The sequence below is a fragment of the Hyposmocoma kahamanoa genome, unplaced genomic scaffold (genome assembly GCF_003589595.1).
Source record: "Hyposmocoma kahamanoa isolate Upper Pololo Valley unplaced genomic scaffold, ASM358959v1 119, whole genome shotgun sequence".
In the NCBI taxonomy this organism is placed as follows: domain Eukaryota; kingdom Metazoa; phylum Arthropoda; class Insecta; order Lepidoptera; family Cosmopterigidae; genus Hyposmocoma; species Hyposmocoma kahamanoa.
In genome coordinates this window covers 2,091,428-2,115,343 of record NW_020653409.1, presented here as the reverse complement: position 1 = coordinate 2,115,343, position 23,916 = coordinate 2,091,428, and the positions used below count along the sequence as shown (strand labels likewise).

At 37.1% G+C, this 23,916-nt stretch overlaps 1 protein-coding gene across 1 annotated transcript in view; it reads left to right on the top strand.

Annotated features, from left to right (window-relative positions):
- Nucleotides 1–23,916, top strand: part of LOC113240039 (guanylate cyclase 32E) — a 193,353-nt gene that overhangs the window by 3,107 nt on the left and 166,330 nt on the right. Inside the window, exon 3 of the mRNA XM_026477244.1 lies at nucleotides 13,647–13,838. Coding sequence (XP_026333029.1) covers nucleotides 13,647–13,838 — 192 coding nt within the window. The remainder of the gene's footprint in view (nucleotides 1–13,646; nucleotides 13,839–23,916) is intronic.

Below are 23,916 nucleotides of genomic sequence, written 5' to 3'. Positions count from 1 at the left end.
AATTTTAATTTTAATTTTAATAATGAATTTGTATAATACTAACCTTAGTCTTAAGTTGTTTACTAACAAACTATGGATAACTGTTTTGGTCCGAAATAAATGGTATTATTATTATTATTATTATTATTATTATTTAAACCATACTCAAATCCTGACTTGAGCATTGAGTAGAGTTCTAGAATACGACACTTAGTGCCCAGTTACACGAAGGGAGAGATGAGAGAGACCGCCTAGTTACCACGCCTTCATGTACGTTAATGGCGAATCTGAATTATATTTATTATGCAACAACATTTAAATTCCTCTCAACAAAATTACCGCCCGGTCGTCGTGCGGGCCGCCGCGTAGACCAAATTCAAACCAGGCTAGCCCGCGTGCCCGGAACGCTCATTTAAATTAAAACGTAAATGCTAAACAAATAGAGCGTATTTTGCCATGACAGTTAGACGCACGCGGCCCTTAACCGTTCATAAACCTAGAAAAAAACATCATTAGCTTACACGTTCCCGGTCTTGTACCGCTCGCATCCAGCCGCTGCCGGCCACCTTTCTCAGGTCGTCCGTCCACCTTGCAGCCTTTCCTGAATAAGTCTGCTCTATCAGCGATCAACCCTCCTGCAAACATGCCCGGTCCACTGCCACTTAAGCTTACTGATTTTGTTCACTTACACTTTACACTTTAGTTCTTTGGCGTATAACCTCATTAGGTATTCGGCCCATTAAAGAAATCCCAAGCATAAAGCAAGAAAAAAATAGAAATAGAAAATAATAATATATGTTTCTTTGAATTTCAATCAAATAATCAAAATAATAACCAAAATGCAACTAGATCAAGAAAAAGAAATAGATTACTTGGTTCTTTTACAAGTTTGCAGATTCTTTCTTCAGGTACATACATAAATGGGAATAAAATTTACAAAAAAATTTAAAACTAGTGGAGTAATATCGCAAACGGTTTACGTTGGACCATGTTATGAAATAAGTAGAATAGAATAGAATACGTTTATTTGCCAGAATACATTAAATATACAGATCTTAAATTAATTTAGGTACAATGTATTCTACCTGCAAGCAGGTGTGCAAATGTAATGGAATTTATATCTCTTGTGTACTGTTAATTGCATATAATGTTAATTAGTATTTGTAAAGGCGAAATATGCTTTATTACTATAGAAGCAATATGTCAAAACCCATTTTGTCAATTGTAGTTTAAAAGCTTAGAATAATAACGCATTTAAAAGTACGTCCTTGTAGTAATTTAATGTCATTTGGTAAATTATTAAAAATCTTGATGCACATGTTGAAGCAGTTATTCGTATGAATTTCTTTATGGCAGCGAGGTTGGTATAACTGATTCATAATTTTAGCTCTAGTTTGTCGTTGAATTATTTCGCCACGTATTTTGAAATGTTGATACCTAGTGGGTCTTGACAAACTCACAGATATCTCTAACATACATGCTGGCGAGAGGAAGTATATTGAGTTTTTTGATCAAGGGTTTGCATGTGTCATCTGGTTTAGCGCCGCAAATTGCGCGTAGTTTTAAGATCTTACAACGTAAATAAGTAATTGAAATGAATGTATAAATTACTCTATTTTTTCTATTGGTCTTATGTTCTCAAGCGGTAGTATACTAAAGAATGGTTGCTCCCCAATTGACAGTTCGAATCCCTGCAACGGCATGGCTACCTATGACCTTGACTTCTAATTTTTATTAACATTTTGTTAATGTTAAGTGGCAATATCTCTTACTAACGGCAAAGGAGTGTTCTTTCAACGTCTCAAAGAAACCTACGTGTAGAAGAAAACGTGTGATATCTCCAAGCCGCACGCATATCGATGCCTTACTTTCTCAAACTCGTATCTCATAAAGAGTGATTATTCAAGAGATGGAAAATCTTTCTATTTATTTTAAATTTAAATTAAAGTTATTACCTTGGAATAATAACGCATAGGATGATAGTTTCATTTCAAACGAACTGTCACAAGTGAGGCAAAAATCAAATTCATGTAGGCTAGTTTTAGTAGTAGGTTAATTTTCGGTTTTAGTGAATACTTATATAAAAATACAAGTTGAAACGCGTTACTTCCTTGTGGAACGTGATGTTAATATCTACATATTTTATGTTTGTTTGACGTCTTTTTACACTCATTTACCGCACATTTCGTCATTTTTAGCTAAAATTCTTGATCTGTTCGCGGTGCAAGTTGACCTTGAGCACTGTATGAACCCGCTCGTGTAGGCCCTTTGGGCGCGCTTCAATTTGCCCCACTTAGCAAGTGCGGACTAGGTTTCTATGCGTTATTATTCTAAGGTTATTACATTACTTTAAGAATAGGTAAAAGCCAGTGAGTGAATATGAAGGAAATGTGATGTGAAATTAGCCTGCAATATTTGTATACACAATCTATTTTTAGTATTTCAGTAATTTTGTTCCATCGAGTATATAACCAGAAATAGAGACGAAATGTCATTTAATTTGTTTGAAAACTATTCTGCCATATCATTACTGTAACCACTGCGCTCCGATTGGCTAACCCGAGTTCGAAACAATTGACGGGTGTCGTCAATGGGTGTCGTCAACTGTTTCAATTCAAATCGACCAGTTAACTAGAGCTTTGCTATAATGACCGAAAATTGCAGAATTACATATTTAATATTTAATTACCGATGAAATGTGATTCCGCTTGTTTTGTAATTAGATGTTTTGCTGTTTTTCCCACACCACCGAATAGAACAGCACGGCATTGTTAGAGATATTATCTTTATTACAATAAATACAGAATATTTTTGGAATATACGGAGACGTACGCACAGGTCAGTAATTGGCCTGTCTATATCTCAGTGCATAAACTTGTAGATAATACACATAATCCAACTAATATTTATTAAAAATATTGTGTGATAAAGTTGAATGTGCACGCCATTACTGACCAAATTGAAATGCTCCGAGAATTCATGCAGAAGCATCAATATTTTGACGTAGTTTTCTGCTACAAATTCTGAAGGGAAATAAGTTAATCACCATATTATTTACGGGCTAGCAGGATCCACCAAGACTACCTCCAGCAAGTGAAATCGAGAAGAAGATTGAAAGTAGAATTGTGGTGCTGGAGAAGAATGCTTGGGGTATCGTGGACAGACTTTCGTTCAAACGCCTCCAGACTCCAAGAACTCGGCATCAAGCAGCGTCTGTCTACTGTGGACACTACATTGCGCGGAAGGTCACCCATTCGATGGACCGATCAAATAAAATCTGCAGTGTGTGGTCCTTTACACGAGTGCACGAGGGAGTCCACTAACAGAGAGAGATGGCGAGATGTCGTGAAGCAAGCCACACCAGCCGTTAACAAACGTACTCCGTGATGACCACGACCACTCTGTCAAGAGTGATACGAAAGAGAAGAGAAGAACATATAAAGGCAATTACGGACAAAGACACATTTGGTCTTCTGAATGTTTCAATATTTACCAAAACCTAAATATTTCATAACGTAAATCTTAGAAATCCATTCGAAGATAATGCGGATATAAATGTAATACATTTGGCAACGTTACAATTTGACGTAGCTAAGCCTAGGCTTTTGTTGAATGATGAATAGTTTACCAAACTACTGTAGATAGATAAAACCTCTATTGACTTTGATGAAAATCATAGTTATATACAAATAATATCTAAAACTACCGTACTATATACATATATTACTTTCACAACCTTCCAATTTCCGAAAACACCTGAAAACAATTTATTATATATTTATAATCTATAATAATGTAAATTTAAAACTACATATTTTATCATGGTTATGTTTTGATATACAGCTGTAAATTTATGTCGCTTTTTCACCGACTTCAAAAAAGGAGGGGTTCTCAATTCGACTGTATTTGTTATCGATTTTGATAATTAGTTTTTTTGTTGGCAATGCTTAGGTTGTACGTAATATAACCACAGATTACTTAATAGTTACTACGTAACCGATACATCGCTCTCATACACAATCAAAAATACCTACGCTAATAGCCTACAAAATCTGACTAATGATGAGGAAAAAGGAACCTACGCACGCGCTCAGAGTGGTGAAAATAACGTTGCCCACGGTGTGCAGGCATGCGGAGCCGTATGCTCATAAATGAACGACTTGTACCGACGTCGGTACACTCAGCGGTAGGCGCTTATTGTGTAAACTTAGGCGAGTAACAGAGCCCTGATATAACCCTTACTGTAATATATTGTTTTAGATGTGTAAACTTTCTTTTTTATTTTGATTTCTCCATTTTGTAAGAGTACGGTTGCTTAGCTTTTTCACGTTCACGTAATCATCCAAAGCATGCAACTTGAATGTCTGAGCGGTGAGTGAGAGAGCGGAGAATCTGATACATTTGAGTTGTGGCTAGTGAAATCTATTCGACGTTACGTAGTTACTGATATTAATAAAACTTTAATTGCTTCGATTTATGATCCTTGCTATCCAATAACATCGCTTTGAATTCTCCAACTAATATTATCTGATCATATTGCGAGAAATATGTAATAGTATCTGTGAGTTTATCGAGGAACACATATTGGGTAGGGTGTTAGCACACCAACAAATCTATAGTCACAGTCATCGTACAATGAAAACGGTAGGAGTGCTTAGTTTGCGTATCACGTGGGCCGACAGTTCGCGAAGTTATGGTCGTGTCAATTATTTCGCGGAAAACCTTGAGAATCGCAAATATTATAGTCGCACTTGTAATATTATCTATGGTGGTGTTTCGTATCATCATTAAATTCATCGTTATAATTTTTTTTGTTACAAGAAACGAATGTAAACCTTACACCGCTGCAATACGGTCGCTTCTTTTTTGAAGAACTTAGTACACATCTCGAATTCATCGTCGTTCAGCTATTAACCGTTAGATGGCAGCACATTGATTGAAATTTTAATATAAAATCAAAACGTAATTTGCAATAATAGGTATTGATGGTACCTATTGAAATTTCAGCGACATGCAAACAGGGTAAAGTTTGACAGTCCAGAATTTGTTATTTCTTTTAGAATTTGAAACTATGACCAATCATATGCAACCCGAGAAGTGTCGAAGGATGGAAAAAAGACGGCGGGGACGGCCGAGAAGGTATTGCCGGGACGGTCTTAATAGGTTTGAGACTTTTTGCACAGCAGTGGGACATAATAGGTTACTAAAAAAAGTACGATATCATTATCATATTCAACCGATTATAGGATCAATTGAAGGTCACGGAGATGTTCTAAATGGGATCGCTCTTTAGGCCACAGTTCTTTTCTTCTGTTCACAGGTTGGGGACTAATACGTAGATAGGTCACCTATACAAGCGTGGAATAAACCAGTGCATAAGTAGTAACCGGCCGTTTCACTCGTGTTACAAGGATTTACCAGGAACTTCACACGTTTCCCAGAAGTTGAGAACCTTCTTTGTTTTACAGGATCTATCGCGATGTTTTTTTCACGGTCAGTGAGAGGTATTGCTATTAAAACATTTATAATATCGTTACTTCTGTGAGGTCATAGGTATCTCTGAAACTGAACGAAATATTTGTGTATGTACGAAAATAGATAAGATGCAGTAGAGCTCCTTGTGAAAGATATTGTCCAGGTAAATACTGCCAGCATACCAATTTTTTTTTCCTATTGCTAAGCAGTAATGAGAGCATTACTGCGTTCCAGTTTTGAAGGGCAGGGGTTATGAAACTACAGGCACGTGAGACTTATTAACTTTATGTCTGAGGGCACTGCAACTTTTATGGATAGGCGTGTCGCTTACAACCAGGCGCACGCGCACTTCTTCGTCCCGTCACATGATGTCATAATAAAAAACTTTACTGTAGTACCATTAGACATGATTAGACATGCCATTGTCCCATTAATGGTACCGTGGAATTTTTGTTTTTGCCCTCGATCCATTGAATGTACTACGGCAAAAAAAACGATAGTAACACCTAAGTATTTTTTAAAATTTGTTATAAAGCAAAACAAAACCTTATAACTAATTACAATCTAGCCATTTTACAAGACTAATAAGCAATTTTAATTTAACATAATTTCCTAAAATAAAAGTAACTTATATAAAGAAATAGTCCATCGACAAAATATCTTTTAAAATTAGTTAACCGCTCACGCGATGCGCTCCTCCTATCACAAAATGGCGGCTATTTGGTTTCGCAAAATAGAGAAGGATTCAGTTTAAATACAAGTTTTTATAAATAAAAAATATTATTCTGCATTGCTAAATAAATACCCTCCGTACTACCAACAAAAACATCTCAAATAAAATGCAGTAATACACCGCAAATCCTGCATTTAAAAAGCACTAATTAAATTTTAGGCGTACTTGGATAAATATGATAATATTCCGTTTGAGTGGTAACGTTTACCATGAAAAGTATATTGTATAAATATTTATATTCAGGGTAAACTCAAAAAACGCTACTTACGGTATGTTTTCAATAAATAAACACCGAAATCACCAACCCAAACAACAACACACACGATTGTGTGACGTATATTTGAAGTTGTTTATTTTTTTAAATGACAGACCCAGGCATTAAAAACTTTATGGTTTGCTAGAGTAGTTACCGAAATAGCAATTAATATTAGTTATTTTACCTGTTATAATTTCGATATCCGATAAATCGGTATAAAATCATCACCGGCACCTCTAGGTGTGGTATGCGTCTACGGCTGCATGTATCGCGTGAGCGGCTGGAGATGCCACTTCGTTTGTGTGTTCGTAGTCTAGTTAGCACTGGCACTAATATTCATTTTATTCACTATAATTAACTACACTAACTCAAAAGGTTTAGTTCTTTGTAGTCTACGCACTATATTTGTATTGTTTAATAGCTGTATAGTAATAATATATAGTAATATGCATATAGTAATGTATATAGTAATATACCTCTATGTTCACGTGATGATGAAATCTATGTTCGTGAGCTTCGGCGTACTTTATTATCACTTTATTTACAGCCTCTATATCCAAATCACGATGCAGATCCTTATTTCGTATATACCAAGGAGCACCCACAATTGTCCTCAGTATTTTATTTTGGAAGTGTTGTATTGTCTGTATGTTGCTTTTAGTGGCACAGCTTCTTTAAGCGTATGTCTAATTCCTCTTTTTTCTTCTTGATGTGAGCTTTCCAGCTTCACGTCGAGGGTCATACCGAGATATTTGCGTAGGGTGCTTGTTTGTTTCTAATGTACACTGGACAGTAGTAAATTTTTTGGTAACTAAAGTCAATGTGCACTGATTTAGTTTCATTTAGCCTTATTCCCCACTTCTTGGTCCACTCGTAGCATTGGTTAATGGCTTTTTGAACTTTACTGACCGCTTCCTTGTGGTTGTTTCCTACAGCCATAATTGCTGTGTCATCCGCAAAAGTGGCAATGTAATTGTCAATTGATTGAGGTATGTCGTTTGTGTATAAAAGGTAAAGTATTGGGCCCAAGACACTTCCTTGTGGCACACCAGTAGTAGCAAGAAAGTAGTAAGTAAATTGGAACAAACTTATACTATCTGAATTTAATACGCAGAAAATTTGTGATATTTCTCAAGTTGGATACAACTTTAGGAAACATGTATTTTTTTTAAATACCAAGTGATGCGACGAATAAGTCATGTGCCTGGTGGTAAGAGACACGTCTATCCATAATAGTTGCAGTGCCACTCTTAGGGGTAGTGCCACTCAGAGCTTTAAATCGCAAAGATCTTAGGGGTACTGCCACTGCTCCCCTCACCCTGAGACATAAGTTGACAAGTCCCATGTCCCACATTACTGCTTGGCGGCAGAAATAGGTAAGGTGACAATACTTCCCTGGACGAATTCTTTCACAAGGAACTCCACTCTCAGGATGGGTAATAAATGGTAATAACACCGCAGAACACTATCAAAGGCGTATTAAATAAACTTCTGAAGAGTAATTTCAAAGAACGTAAATACGCTCACCTAGAATCCAGGTGCATTTTCATTCGGAATTCGTCATCTATCTCTAGCAAAACAGAAAGCGATTCGGACTCGGCTTAACCATTTATATTTTCTTTCTTTTTATTATATTTTACATTTTTAGAGAAACTAATAGCTAGGTATATAAAAAGTTACAATAATAAATACAGATGGCCAGTTACGAGTTTCCACAAATAAGTTATCATTAGAACTTGTGCAAGCACTCAGTAGAAGAAAAAAATCAATAAGGGAAATTTTTACTTAGATTATCTAAAAGAAAAGAATAATAAAATCTGATTACAGTGTTATCCGATATAAGTCACCCGACTTTCGAAAAGGCAACAACCTGTTTGGTCGCGCAACTGCATTGCATTTATTTTCATTCCTTATCTCCTACGTATACCTAAACTGAATGCTCGCGTCACTCGCCCGCGTCTGAGGGACTAGCAGGACGGTGTAATTCGTTTTATAAAAGTCTTAGATTTAGTATATAAAAGTGCACACTTTTTATTCCTTATACTTCAATACAATATTTAGGTACAATTTAAATTAACCACAATTTTGAACTCTATTTAGGGGCTTTGATCAGTATTGAACATGTCAGCCCATTATAAGAACGATATATCAACAAAATATAAAATCCAGATGGATAAATCAAAATATGAACTAACCAAACAAGTATACAAAATCTCCGCGACATTATATGTTGGCTCCGACAAAACGGACTGAAACCACCGAACATTAAATGTATGTAAATGTACGGAAATCAACATGTGCAAATAACCGTACCCTTATAGGTACCGCCCGAACGGGTATAGTCTCCATACTTATGTAGTATGTAGTCTCCATTCACATTTATATGGCGACCGGCTACGGAATAAAATTCTCTACCTGTTGACTTTTTCCCCGAACGCTGTAACTTGGGCTTTTTTAAAGCGAAAGTGAATAGGCATGCTCCATCGTGGACCTCATCGTCACTTTCTATCAAGCGAGATGGAGATCAAATGAGTTCATATTTTTTTATTAAAAAAACTTGTATATAAGAGTTCGTCCAGGGAAGTATTGCCACCTTAACTATTTCTGTCTCCAAGCAGTAATGTGAGCACTACCTACTGCGTTCCGGTTTTACGGGGTAAGGGTGCTGGTGAAATTACAGACACATTGGACTTTTCAATTTAGTCTCAGGGTGGTCGGTCGCTGTGGCAGTGTCCCTCAGATTTTTGCGATTTAAAGCTCTGAGTGGCACTGTTATGGATAGGCGTGTCTTTTACCATCAGGTGCATGACTTATTCGTCCTAAAAAAATAGACGCCTTGACGTTGAATTGCGGAAACTAGCCCGTCATACCATCATACCATGTCATTCCAATAGGACAATGACGCCGCAATTGCTCATACAAAATTAGAAGTTATTGTTATCACATAAAGTTTAAGATTGCAAGGAATTTCAATTTGTTGAGTGGACTTGCAGATATGATTAGCTGGCGAATGTCAAAAAATATGCATTGATTAATTTGCGATCTCTAAGAGCGTAAATAAGGAGAATACGTAGTAATCATTTTAATACGAGATTAGCAACGATCAGTTTCGGTTAAGTAATTTTCATCAACTCAGTGGTGGGACGAAAATGAAACACCCGTGGGCGTTGACATCACTTACGGTTCAGTGATTGTGACGAATTTTGACGTATAATAGACGCTACGTCGTAAATAGCGTGTGTTACAGTACAACTATTTTGAAGACCTCGGTAGCTCATTGGTTTGTACTGTGGGCGGTGGATAAAGAGATTTCCGGTAGCACCAATTTGGAAAATGAACGTTTCTAATTTGGTTGTAGTCTGGCTGTTTTGAGAAGTGCCCCGGAGTGAATTCGAGTGCTACGGTATTCATAGTACAGGGAATTCCCTACCTTCACGCCAGGCAATTGGTGTAGTTGTCTGGTACATTATTATTATTTTTTAAATATGTCTCGGCAAACTTCGGATATCCGAATGCATCCGAATACAAATTTATAATTGTCTACAATAATGTATGTACTTTATTTGTTATTTGCTTTTGTTTCCATTTGAACTGATAAAACTAATTTATATTTCTTAACAATATACAATGCAAATTAACATAAATAGAACTAAAAAAAGAGTAATAGCTATATATCTATACAATATAAATGCAAGCAGCTGTCATATCATGAAACGAACTTCCTACTCAGCGATCATTAATATGGCTTTCGCCGGGGGCGATCTTCTGTGTATGTATATATGTTACGCACTGCTGTACCGAGACCATGGAGAAACACAGTGAGGTACTGGCCGCGTTACTTGATATCCTGAAGGCCTTTGATAGAGTTCGGCACGGTAGTCTGCTGAGCAAGTTTCCTGCTTACGGCATCCCTGTTGACTTTTGTAGTTGGATATCAGATTTCCTTCCAATATGACTGAACGTTCGTTAAGAATAGGCATATTCATTTGACTTGATGGCTATCGACGCCGGAGTTCCTCAAGGGTCGATTCTATCACCGACTCTTTCCTAGCTGTATATCAATGATCTGCTAGTCCCAGGTTTGTGATGTGTGGTGTTCTTGGATATGCAGATGACAGCACGATTACGGATGTTACCGAGTTGTCTGTTAATTACAAAAGGTGGCAGGGTAGTCATCCGTTCATTGAGAGAGGCCATAGTAGAGCGGACGAACTTGAGCTCTCGTCTCTCAGTGGAGAGATGACAATCTGGTCAATTTCAACGATACCAAAATGCTGTTCAATCTTTTTTCCATAAAAAGTGGTTAAAACAAATAATTTGATTACATTACATCTAGGACGGTATGCTGACGCTGCTTTAAATCCAGACGGATCGAAGGAATTTTTCTTAGTGTTCGGCCTTTGTATATAACAATTATAAATTACATAATATAATAACGCGTTATTGAATCAAGAAATCGAGGTGTCGAGTACTTAGTTTATTCACTAAATCAATTACTGTAGTTATTATTATTTTAGAGCGGGTAACACCGAATGGAGTTGTGTCAGTTTTTCGGCGGAATAGCATTTTGACAGGTCGCCGGTTGTGATGTGCACCTTAGAGGATGGAAAAAATAAACCAATAGTCTAAGATGTGCACTTACAAACCCTTCGGCTCTAAGTTTAACTATTTTGACGTTATTATTCACCGCCGGCTTAAGGAATAGATAACGAAGAACGTATAGACCAATTATCGAATAATTCCTGACACAATTAGTGACGAGGGAGTTTCCCACAATGTCTCCCTGTACGGTTATACTCCGGGTTATATGTATATGTATATAAATATAACAATTATAATAAACTAGTGGAGTAATTTCCCAAAGAATAATTAAATATCATAGTAGTAAAATATCGTGATATTCAATAAACTGATATTGTATCAAATGTTTTTCAATTATCATCATCATCATCAACACCTTATCGTAGTCCAGTGCTGGACATAGGCCTCTTCCAATGCGCGCCATTTCTCCCGGTCCTTAGCTCGTTGCATTCATCTGCTGCCAGCAGCCCTTCGCAAATCGTCACTCCATCTGGCCATAGGGCGTCCTACACTACGTTTGCCGAGCAGTGGTCTCCACTCAAGAACTCGCTTCCCCCAACGGTTAACGGTTCTTAGACAGATATGACCAGCCCAATGTCACTTCAGCTTGCTTATTCTACCAGCTAAGTCGACGACTTTAGTTCTCTGTCGGATAACCTCATTCCGTACCTTGTCCTTCAAAGAAACTCCGAGCATAGCTCGTTCTATAGCTGTCTGAGCGGCTTTCAACTGGTGAACTAACCGTATCGTGAGTGTTCACGTCTCGACTCCGTATGTCATAACAGTTAGAACGCACTGATTGACAAATCTTTGTTTTCAAACTTTGCGGTATGGGTGACGAGAAGACTCGACGTAGTTTACCAAACGCTGCCCAGCCAAGCTGAATCCTTTTTGTTTTTGAGGATTTTCAATCATGCTTTTAGATAATTTATGGAAAATATTACCTGTTAATTGTAATTAACATAAATTTGGTCCTTTGAACACGTGTAACTTTGATACTAAATCAGTTTACGATAATCTGATATTACCATGACCTTTGATATTCATTTCTAGATTGTTACAGTGGAATATCTTTGAGTTAGATTTCTTAATGTCTGAAATAGAATCAAACTTTTGTGTGTATTTTGGGCTCCCACAAGACTTGTTTGTTTGGCAGATTTTGTGCTTCACTACACTATAAGAGCCACATCCATAATTATGATTACAAAACTTTTCTCTCTCTTTCCTTTAGCATGGCTGAGGATCATGTCCAGTATAAGTGTTTTTGAAGTAAATCAGTTGTCTCTGTGTTACAAGAAATGAATTTTGGTTCTACTTTCAGCTGATCCATCCATCCCGCTGTAGACCAGCCTCTCATCCTCATACCATTGACATTTAGCAGTAGAGATCTTTGTGAAAAAGTTGTACAGAGAAGGACTGCTACTTTACCTATTTCTGTCGCCAGGCGGTAATGTTGCTAACTGCGTTCCGATTTGAAGGGTGAGCCGCAGTCCGTCTTCGGCAAGTGGTCTTTCTTATTTATTCACTGACAACTGGCAAATAAATGGTTGCGTGCCATTCAGAATTGACCGTTAAAATTTGTTCTAATGTTGCGATTGTAAAATATCCATTCTTTCCGTAAAAACAGGCGATTAATTGCTTCGTGTACGAACAGTTTTCGTTGGATTGGGCTCATCTTGAAAAACCCATACAGTCGACAGCTGTTTACTTTCAGGCTCATACGCGTAGATTCACGAATTGTGACCTGTTATGTGATATCATAGACGTCTTTTAAAGTACTGCAATCGTATTTTTTTAGCATTTCTTTCGATCTATCGACAAGACCCTTAATTTGAGCGATCGTCAAACTATGTGGGGTCTAACGCGAATAAATCTTTTTGATGACCAAATGGTCATGCAAAATTGAATAAATGCTAGTCCTACTAATGCCCAGGGATGCCTCAATCTCATGATAGGCCACATGACGATGTTGCAATATCTGTTCTCGCACAGCATTATGTTTTCCAGACTAACAATTTTTTACGGTTTTCACGAAATTCGTCTTTGAGTGAACCACGGTCTCGTTTGAATTACGAAAACTATCGATAAACACCAGTTTTTGATGAAGCTTCATCGTCAAAAGTCGAATTACGTTCATCAATGCAGTCTTGTTGAGTTAATCCACCTCTAAAGTTGTAAAAAATAATCGCAGGAAAATGTTTTTGTTTGGAATTTTTCAAATAATTTTAAACGACACAAATAAGCTCGGATGTCAAAATGTTTTGAATACGTTTGCCGCCAAAAATGTCAAACTAAACGATGATTGATTGCCAGATCGCAACATTAAGGTTGCCAAATCCGGAAATATAAAAGGCAACCCTCGTATTAGACAACACCACATACGTAGCTTTGATCCCAAAGCACTTAACTAAAGTAATTGTGTTACGGAAATCGGAAGAAACGATGGTATCTCAAACATCCAGACTAGAGACAATATTGATTTTCCTTCATTGACCCGGCCGGGGATCGAACGCGGGACCTAAGAGACGACGACACTTCTTGAAATATATAAATTTACATATACGAGTATTTAGCTGTTGAACTGTTTATAGAAATAGTTAAGCAAATCTTTTTGTCCTCCAGAAATGTGCGGGTGCGCGGTCGTCTCACGGAGCAGGCGCAGGCCTCGGGGTGACCTTTGCGCGCACGCTGCCGCCGGCGTACAAAGTCAGCAAATCCGTCGTGGCGCTGCTGCGCGCCTTCGGATGGACCAAGTTCGCAATAGTGGCGGGTGACGAATTGACCGCCGCTGACCAGCAAATGGATGCAATTAAAGTGAGTTATTTTATTTTACATTTTACCTGCCTCTGTGGCCGAACGTTTACCATGCCGAACTGCCACGCAGAGGTCCCAGGTTCGATTTCCGGCAGTGGCAGCAAACTCGTCTGTTTCAGAAGAAACAGAAGAGATTGGGTGTAATTTGTGGCTGTCTATGTGTGTGTTCATGGCACCCGCGACACAGGCTTTACCTAGTGCAGGGCTATTCTGAGTGTGTGCGTTATATTTTAAAAAAAAACATGACACACGTCTGCATGTGCGCACGTAAAAAGTTAAGAAGTTTTGGCCAACTACTGTATACATAATTATTGATACAAAGACCGAACACTCAGAAAATAAACCTTCGATCCGGATTCGGCCGGATTCAAACCGACGTGTTCTAGCAAACCGTATCAAACGCTGTGCCAACTAAGCCACGGAACGAACTAGCGGACCTCACGAATTTATTTATGTGCTAGTTTTGTCTGATCTTTGTACTTGGTTTTCAACGACTTTTTAGCCGTAGCGTCATCTATGAGAAATCTATGAAAGTATTTCGTCACCCAGTTAGATACCTTTACAGCTACCAGCCTTGTGCTAGAGATGTCGCTATTAACTTGTAATTAAATGTTTTTTATTGAATGTCAATACATTTTACTAATACAAAGATCCGGCGGGATTCGAACCGTATTAATAATTATAACAAAAGTAGTAATTTCACAAAAAATAATTGAATAATATTATGGTCCTGAAACATTCTGACATTCAATAAAATATAAGTAGTTGAGGCGCTGTACGATTATTATTAGACGTTGATCATGATCAACCCATTTACACGTTCCACTGCTGGGCACAGGTTTCCTTTCAGACGAGGGTTTAGGCCATATCCGCCGCGCTGGCCCAGTGCGGGTTGGGGACTTCCTACGTTTTCCGAGAGTTGTGAACCATCTTTTTCTTTTCCTTCACCGAAAAGCTCATGGTAAATTTCAAATTAAATTTCACATATAAAGTCCGAGAAAGATCGAACAAACAGAGCAAATTTCCTTTAATCGGCAGCTTGATTTTAATTGCCTCTCCCGATCGGAAACTGCGTCTTTTCCGAGTCGAGGCGCATAATTGCGATTCACAACTGTCCGATCGGAAACTTTTGACATTTATAATCGGAACAATAGGTGATTTAACTCACAAATTAGAAAGATATAGTAGGAATCAGGTTCATCTTCTCGTTCAGAAAATCGTCTGATTTCGAGACTACCCGATCGGACCGATCATCGACTCGGAAAAGACGCAGTTTCCGATCAGGAGAGGCAATAAAGCTGCAGGACGCTGGTTGGACTCGAATCTGCGACTTGTCGCCAAATCGGGGCTCTTTATGGGGCTATTCTACTTAATGTGACGTTAGATAATAAAAATGTAAGGCGTCTCTTTATTCGCGATACGTCTAAAAAAACGTTCTCGTAAAAAATACCTATTGTTTTGATGATAAGATGTTTTGAAGGTTTTTCTTAACGATAATTGCTATTATAAATCGAAGACTCGAGGTATAAGTGTTCAGATTTGCGCGATTATTACATAAAAAAAGGGAAGTAAATTAATTTGCGAATAAATTCCGGACCGGGTGAAGGTAAAATCGTGCAAAATAGCTGCACAGAAAAAAAGGATTTCTACTAATAAGAAATAGCAATTTCTCAAAATGTTTGCTAATTCTGAAAAAATATTTATTAAAAATGTTAAAATATTGTCATTACAAAAACACTGCTTATCTTTTTCTAATACAATTTTACTCTTAACTTTATTCTAACTTTTAGACAAATACTTTCACTTCAAGATTTTATTTCATTTCTAATCAATTAATTGGACATTACTTACATCAAGAAATTTTTACCTCTTACATCAAATTTAAATAATCTTAAATGAATTCAACATTTCTTGGGTGTGTTTTAAGAAAATATATTCTTAAACAAAAAAAGAAGTAGTTTGCTATTCAGATTAATATTCTAAATTCTAGAGTACATTTTTAAAGCAACATTTCGTTGCGTTTTCAATGCCGAAAAATAGCCGTGACATGATTACTTTTACTTGTGCTTGTATTCATAAAAATCATAAACAGTCATTTATCCAAAGAAGCAATAAGTAGTATCTCTAGTTTGTTAGTGTGTTATTTGTAGTCATAATTTAAGAAATTTGGTTTCAGCATGAAAACAAACTACACTTGTAATAAGCACAACATTAACATGCAATTAGTTCCATCACGCCACTGCTAGATGGCATTAGTTGTACTCTGAAACGCGCTATCGTTTTGTTAACTTCAATAGTATAAGTCATCTCATATATTTTGAATTGTTAGTGCTTACTGTCGCTGTAGCATTTATACCCATTGACTTACAATTATATGGACGTCGGGTCCGCGCTAAAAAGTGTCCGCACTTGTAAGGCGCTAAAATCGTATACAGAGCGCGACACTCCGCTTTAGTCTTCATTTGTTCTACGGACAGCGCGATACTGCGATGATATAACAATTTAAATTTCGAATAGGTTGACTTGGGACACTTTTTTCGTGGTTTTTGTATTAGACCCGTCGTCCATTTATTTGTAAGTCAATGTTTATACCGCACTGAATGTACCTCAAATAATTGGGGAGATTCCGTCCTATTTGTAACTTAAAGGTTTGGCACTGAACTGTGTGCGCTTTCACACCAGTGAGACATACTGTTGGGTGGGTCCATAACCCTGTAAATTTACTCTTTTTGATATTAGAAAACATAAATTTTCAGTCAAATAATTAAATACCTCTCAGTTTTACATTCTTTTTTTTCAAGTCTAAATCGGACAATTCTAAGAACTAATAAATATTTTGTTGAATTTAGAGTGGCTTTGTGACTTGAAGTAAGTCAATGCTTGAAGTAAATTAATTTGCTCTTGGATTAAATATTTCTGTCTTATAACTAAAATACACTTTGGAGTCGTTTTTTTGTCTTTATAAAAAGAATTTTGTCTTTTTCTAAGTAATCTGTTTTTAGCGTGTGCGCTTTTGTTGAATATTTTTTCATGCAGTTTATTATCCCATACTCCCTCCTCATAAAATTAATAAAATAAATAACATAAGCGCGACTACAGTAACAAACACCACCTCAAAAAATATGCCCGACACGTGTTTCGCCTCTCCACGAGGGGTTGTTGATTACTAGTTGCTATTATACACCAAAAAACTCTAGTCGAATTGAGAATTTCCTCCTTTTTTGTCGGTTAAAATGTTATCAAGTGTGACGTGTTTATGGTTATTTTGAACTACACACATCAAAAGTGTCTAGGGATCAAGTGAATATTTTTGAAATAAAAATTATTTAAGCAATATTTACCAAATCCAGTCTTCCAGGACGACTTCTTACTTTAATGCCATTGACTTACAATTAATGCTTATGTTTTATTTAACCGCTTACCCCTATATTTAATTAAAATAAACTAAAATTGATGTGGTTGCAAATTGTGGGAAAAAACTCAAATTAACGGCGTCAATTAAATGACAAAAAATGGCGAAAATGATGATTTTGCTCATTTTTATTGTAAAGATAAGAAAATTAATAATCTGTATTTCCACCATTAACACGAATCACACAATTACAGCGATTTGGCATGCTTAAGATGAGTTCATCAAAATCACTTTGAGGAATGGCCGCCCATGTGTTTTGTAACAAGTCAAAATATTGTTGTAGAGTATGTACGGTATGCATACTCGGCACAGCTCTTCTTTGAAGCATATCCCATGCGTGCTCAATTGGATTGAGGTCTGGCGATTGAGCAGGCCACGGCAGAACGTTGATACGAGCTTCGGCAAGAATGCGTGTTACGACTTTAGCCATGTTTGGACGTGCGTTGTCATTGAATCACCCAACTGGCCTCGCAAAGGGATGACAACATCAGAAACAATCCTCTCTGCGTAAACTTGAGCATTGAGGTTACCCCTGATCCAAATGAGATCGGTTCTTCCGCCGATCCAAATACCGGCCTATATCATTATTGTTCCCCCACCATATGGATGAACTTCCTGACAATATCTCAAACGTTCATGACGTCCAGATGTTCTCCAAACTCGAGTACGTCTTGTATCCGGTCTCATACCGAAGCGGGATTCATCCGAAAAGCACACATAGCGCCAGTCTTCTTCCTCCCAGTTTCTGTGTTCACGAGCCCATCGTAAACGGGTCCTGCGATTGCAGGGTGCAATAGGTGGAACTCTGAGCGGCCTTCGGGATCGCAGACCCACTTCACGTAAACGATTTCGGATTGTTTGATCGCTTATTAGCAAGCCTGAGGAGCTGTGGTGCCTCGTAACCAACATCATGGCGGTCATGGTACGATTCCGTCGAGCAGTATTTTGGATATACCGGTCCTGTCTGCGAGTCGTGATGCGAGATCGTCCTCCATGTCGCTCGGCCACGCTGCCCGTCATGCGATAGCGCGTCCAGAGGCGACTTATGACGCTCTGTGTAGTGTTAAGAGTGAAAGCCACAGCACGTTGCCTGGAACCAGCTTCCAACATTCCGACGGCTCGCATCATCACTTCTCGGGTTAAATGATGTCGTCTCTCCATAATAATGTAAATTGTTTCGGTTCCGATGCAGATATTGTAATGATTTTGTCAAAACGCTATAACTCATTTTTATACAAAACCACATTGACAATCGATTTTCTTCTTATTATCGAATTTTAAACAATATTCCTTATTTAAATGTTAAAACTCACTAAAAAGTATCAATAGCGATACAAAAAAGTTAATATAATTAACCCTAATTGCAGCAATACTCTTAAACGTACTTGATCCCTAGACACTTTTGATGTGTGTAGATTTGTATTTCATATCCCTCCCGAAATCGACACACCAATTCGCGATGCTGGTATAAAAGAAAAAACAAAAATAGTAAGTACTGCATTTAACAAAGGTATTTCTTTAATTATGTTTACAACCGGTAGGTACAACTAAAATAAAATGTGACAACCATACGCTCCGAGTCAAGTGTAGGCATTAACACACCGAACAGGCGGGAGTTACTTTACTTCTCTTATTATTCTATGCCGAAACGTTGGTTTGCTTGAAAAAATCAAGTATGTGCGGTTTAGGTCTGCAAAAGTAGTTTCGTTTCAAACAAATAATATATATTTTTTATGATACCAAGTGACGGGACGAATAACTCGTGCGCCTGATGGTAAGCGACACGCCTGTCCATAACAGTTGCAGTGTCATTCAGTGCTATAAATCACAAAGATCTGAGGAGCACTGTGACTGTGATTTCACCAGCACCTTTAAGGCTTGGCGGAAGAAACGATAAGGTGGCAGTACTTCTTGGATGAACTCTTTCACAAGGCATTCGCAATTATTCGCTAAATTACTGCGTCATTTGAATTCGGCTTAAATCTTTGGTCCTCTTTAGAACTTAATTATTAATTACAAATTAAATTTTACTTTGATGAAAAGCTTTTGCGTTTTATCGAAGATATAGAGTTTATAAACCTTAAATAAGGTCTTATTCTCTTCTATAAATCTTACTCAATTTGCTATTCATTAAAAAAAAATTATGCAATCTTGAGGACACGCGGTATATATTACCTATAAAAGAAATACTATGATCGTGCTCTTTACACCTTCTTTTGGGGGAAGAGAAACATAGCGTAGCACAATTTGCACATGTTTCACAAATACTTTTTTTTTTTATAACATCAAGTGACGGGACTAACGAGTAACAGTTTCAGTGCCACTCAGGCTTTAAATCGCAAAGATCTGAGGGGCACTGCCACTGCGCCGGGTCCAGGGTGACATAAGTTCACAAGTCCCATGTGCCCGTAATTTCACCAGCACCCTTACCCTTCAAAACCGGAACACAGTGCTGACATTACTGCTTGGCGGCAGAAATAGGTAAGGTGGCAGTACTTCCCTGGACGAACTCTTTCACAAGAAGCTCTACTGCTACTGTGATATATCGTAAGTGTTGAATTTAGCGTGCCTACTGATAGATCTTCCTTTTCTTATAAGATTTTAAATTTTTATAAGACTTTATCTGTTTTATTCTAGAGCTTAAAACGATTGATTCAAAATAAAGTATATTGCCTCTTGTCCCACCTGACTGTAATGTAGAAATTAATGTCATAAATAGATCGGCATGTATCTATCACAGGAATAATTTGAACTATCGTCTATCGTACTCTGAACCGAAAATCTTTTATAAAACAGTGTTTTGTCATCGCATGTTCTGCATAGACTCTTTAAATGGATCCATTTTGGAAATGGGGTTAATGTACTTATAAAGATCTGACGAGGAAGAAAAGTCAGGTGTAAAAATAGTTTAAAATTACATGGAACTAATGGGAATAATTATGACAACTTTCCCAAACTCGTATCTTAAAGCACAAAGTTACAGAAATGCAGGAAATGGATTGTATATACAAATTTTGCAGGCTGATTTCAGATCATATTTTTTTCATATTCACACACTGACTCTTACCTATTCTTAAAGTGATACGTCCAAATTATCACCCTTGATATAAAAATTGAAATAAATAGAAAGTTTTGCCGTCTCTTGAATAATCACTCTTTATAAGATACGAGTTTGAGAAAGTAAGGCATCGACATGAAACTGAGTACATGAAACTACTGGGAATAAACGCTTATTTATTTTTATTTTATTTACTACTAATAAGACTGCCATAATTTTAGAAGTAGTAAGAGGAGAAGCCATATCTATAAGTTGTTTTCGAGAGTTATTACGAATCGTCTCGCTCGCAGGTTTGACGACTTCCAACCTCCCGAACAAGCTGGTTGTTTCCGAAAGGGTTTTAGTACCATAGACCACATCCATACGCTGCAGCAGGTTATACAGAAGACCGAGGAGTATAAGCGGCCACTTTGCTTAGCATTTGTGGACTATGAGAAGGCCTTTGATTCAATCGAGACCTGGGCGGTGCTGCAGTCTCTCCAAAGGTGCCAAATAGACTATAGGTGTATAGAGGTGTTAAGGTACTTATACAAAAACGCCACTATGTCAGTCCGATTACAGGATCAGAGCTCGAATCCTATCCAACTGCAACGAGGCGTGAGACTGGGAGATGTGATATCTCCGAAAATGTTCCAACCCCAACGGTTGGAATTTGAGTCCGAAATTTAATTTGAAATTTACAAATTTACCATGAGCTTTTCGGAATAGGGTTCACAACTCTCGGAAAATGTTTGAAATCCCCAACCCTTTTCAGTCCTCCTAAACCCTCGTCTGAGCGGAGGCCCGTGACAAGCAGTGAGGTTCATAAATGGGTTGATGTTGATTGTTGATTGAATTGTAAGAGAATACAGAATACTCTATTGTTATCAGACTGTTTTTCATTTTTGAGAAGGAAAAATACTTTGAAAAGTACAGCGTTTAAAATTGTTATTTAAAAATCGTCAATTATCACAAAAATTAATAGAACATTTTAGTTACCTCTAATTTCGTTTCCTGTTTTCACCAAAATCAATAGCAACGTCGTAATTAGAAGGATAATAAAATTTACTACTTATTATATACTTCTGATTAAAAAAATATAAAAGTGAATACTTTTCGATATTTTTGATTATGGATTTGATTACTTTTGGTCTTGTTATCTAAGGGAAAAATACTCACCGAGCTCGCAGCCCTTAAGGGATTTGGTTATAGGAGTTGAAAAAAAGTCATGTCTACTCATCTCTTCTGCTGTTTTTGGACATCTTTTAATTTTCGCCGTCTAAAACGATATTTGTACAGAAAAAAAAAACAATGCATGCGCATGTGCAAAATAAACATCAAACAACCTTATCCGCTCACGCGATACATGCAGCCGTAGACGCATACCACACCTAGGGTTCCGGTGATGATTTTATACCGATTTATCGGATATCGAAGTTATAACAGGTAAATGAACTAATACTAATTGCTATTTCGGTAACTACTCTAGCAACCATAAAGTTTTTAATGCCTGGGTCTGTCATTTAAAAAAAATAAACTACTTCAAAAATACGTCACGACAATCGTATGTGTTATTGTTTGGGCTGGTGATTTCGGTGTTTGTTTATTGAAAACATACCGTAAGTAGCGTTTTTTAAGTTTACCCTGAATATAAATGTTTATAAACTATACTTTAAGGAGTAATTTCATGGTAAATATTAGAACCACTCAAACGAAATATTATCATATTTACCCAAGTACACCAAAAATTTCATTAGTGCTTTTTAAGTGCAGGATTTGCGGTGTATTACTGCATTTTATTTGAGACGTTTTTATTGTAGTACGGAGGGTATTTATTTAGCAATGCAGAATAATAATTTTTATTTTTAAAAACTTGTATTTAAACTGAATCCTTTTCTAATTTGCGAAACCAAATAGCCGTCATTTTGCGGTAGGATGAGCGCATCGCGTGAGCGGCTATCTTACATACCCGCACCCCATACAATAATTACTTCAATGCATCAAAAGTCACTTATGCATATGGGCATATTTTCATCTACTGATCACTAAAAGTGACATCTACGACAGTGACATTTTTCCACTAAAATCTCAAAAATCTCATTTGTTTTTGATAGAAAAACGCATTAAATCCTCACGACTGAAGTGCATTAATTACAAAAATCATACACTACTAATATTCGGACCACTTATATTCGGCGAGTTTAGAGAATCGCAGACCAAAATGTAATTATTCGTATATGTTGGCATCGCCAGCCGAAACTGACATCTTTTAAAGATGGCGGCTGTATCTTTTTTGCGTTCCAGTTACAGTCAGATGCAAGCACGATATTTAACCTTTAGCGTGCTCTTCAATGCCACAAAGGAAAATGCGCCGCAATACTCCGAGATCACTCTCAGAGCATTGAAATTGATTCATCTTTATTGCGCCAAATAAATACAACAGAAATATTAAATTCACATAAAGTGAGCAAAGATGGACTTATCTCTTTCTTCCAGCCAACCCAGGGCAGTGAAAGCTAAGGTTAAAAGCGGGCAATAGCGTGCAAGAGAGAGTGCGGAAAAAATATAATAAAATACATAAATAAAAAATTTAAAATACCATTACTTACATAAGTATTATAATGAATCATAATAAATACCATCAACATGTAAATAGTGTAATATATACACAGATACACGTATACATAAACAGGTATGTAAAAAAATACAATAAGGTGATTACTAAGAGAGTTCAGCAAGAAAGTGCGCTTTCAACCTTTTCTTGAAAGAAGCGATAGACAGGCTAGACTGGATATGGGAAGGGAGTCTGTTCTGTCTTAGGGTCGTATTCTAGAACTCAACTCAATGCTCAAGTCAGGATTGCACTGGAAACACAGGCACTGGAAATACGACCCTAATGGTAGGGACTTGAGTATGATTTCGAGTGCTTTAAACCATATTCAAATCTTGACTTGAGCATTGAGTAGAGTTCTGGAATACGACCCTTAGTGATGCAAGCACGTCTTGAACGGGTAGAAGAGGGTAACAACTGGAACCGGGAACGAAGGTAGGAAGGGGAGTTGGCGTCATGAAGTACATATATCAAAAAAGGGTGGAAAGGATATGCACATCACGGCGAAGGCGAATTGGGAGCTTTGTACCTTATACCTTTTATACCTTATTTCAATTGACATATCTTAAAATATACATTGTAAAACGATATCCTCCGCTTTCCCGTTTGCCAGTTTGCGCTGGTCCTATTCACTCGGTTTCCGGCTTCCGACTTTCACTTTCCTCTCAGTAAAATTTTATATCAGGTTTAACGAACAAAACTTTGAAATTTCAGTATCATTTGTGCCGAAATAACAGACAGGAAAAATAAATTAGAAAAAGTTATGCGATAAAATGAAAGTATTTTTGTATATAATATTTCTTTGATGAAGAAGATAGTTGAGATTTTTCACTTAGACGTTATAGAGGCCATTTTCGTACATCGACATGTTATTTTAAAAACCTATTCTGCCCTTCTTATCATAACTAACGTAATTGAAATTTTTAACGAATTTAAGTTATTCAGGAATCTAGAATCAGTGAAACGAGATCTACAACCCCTTACAATTGTTTTTTTTTATATCTTATTTAGTTTGTTT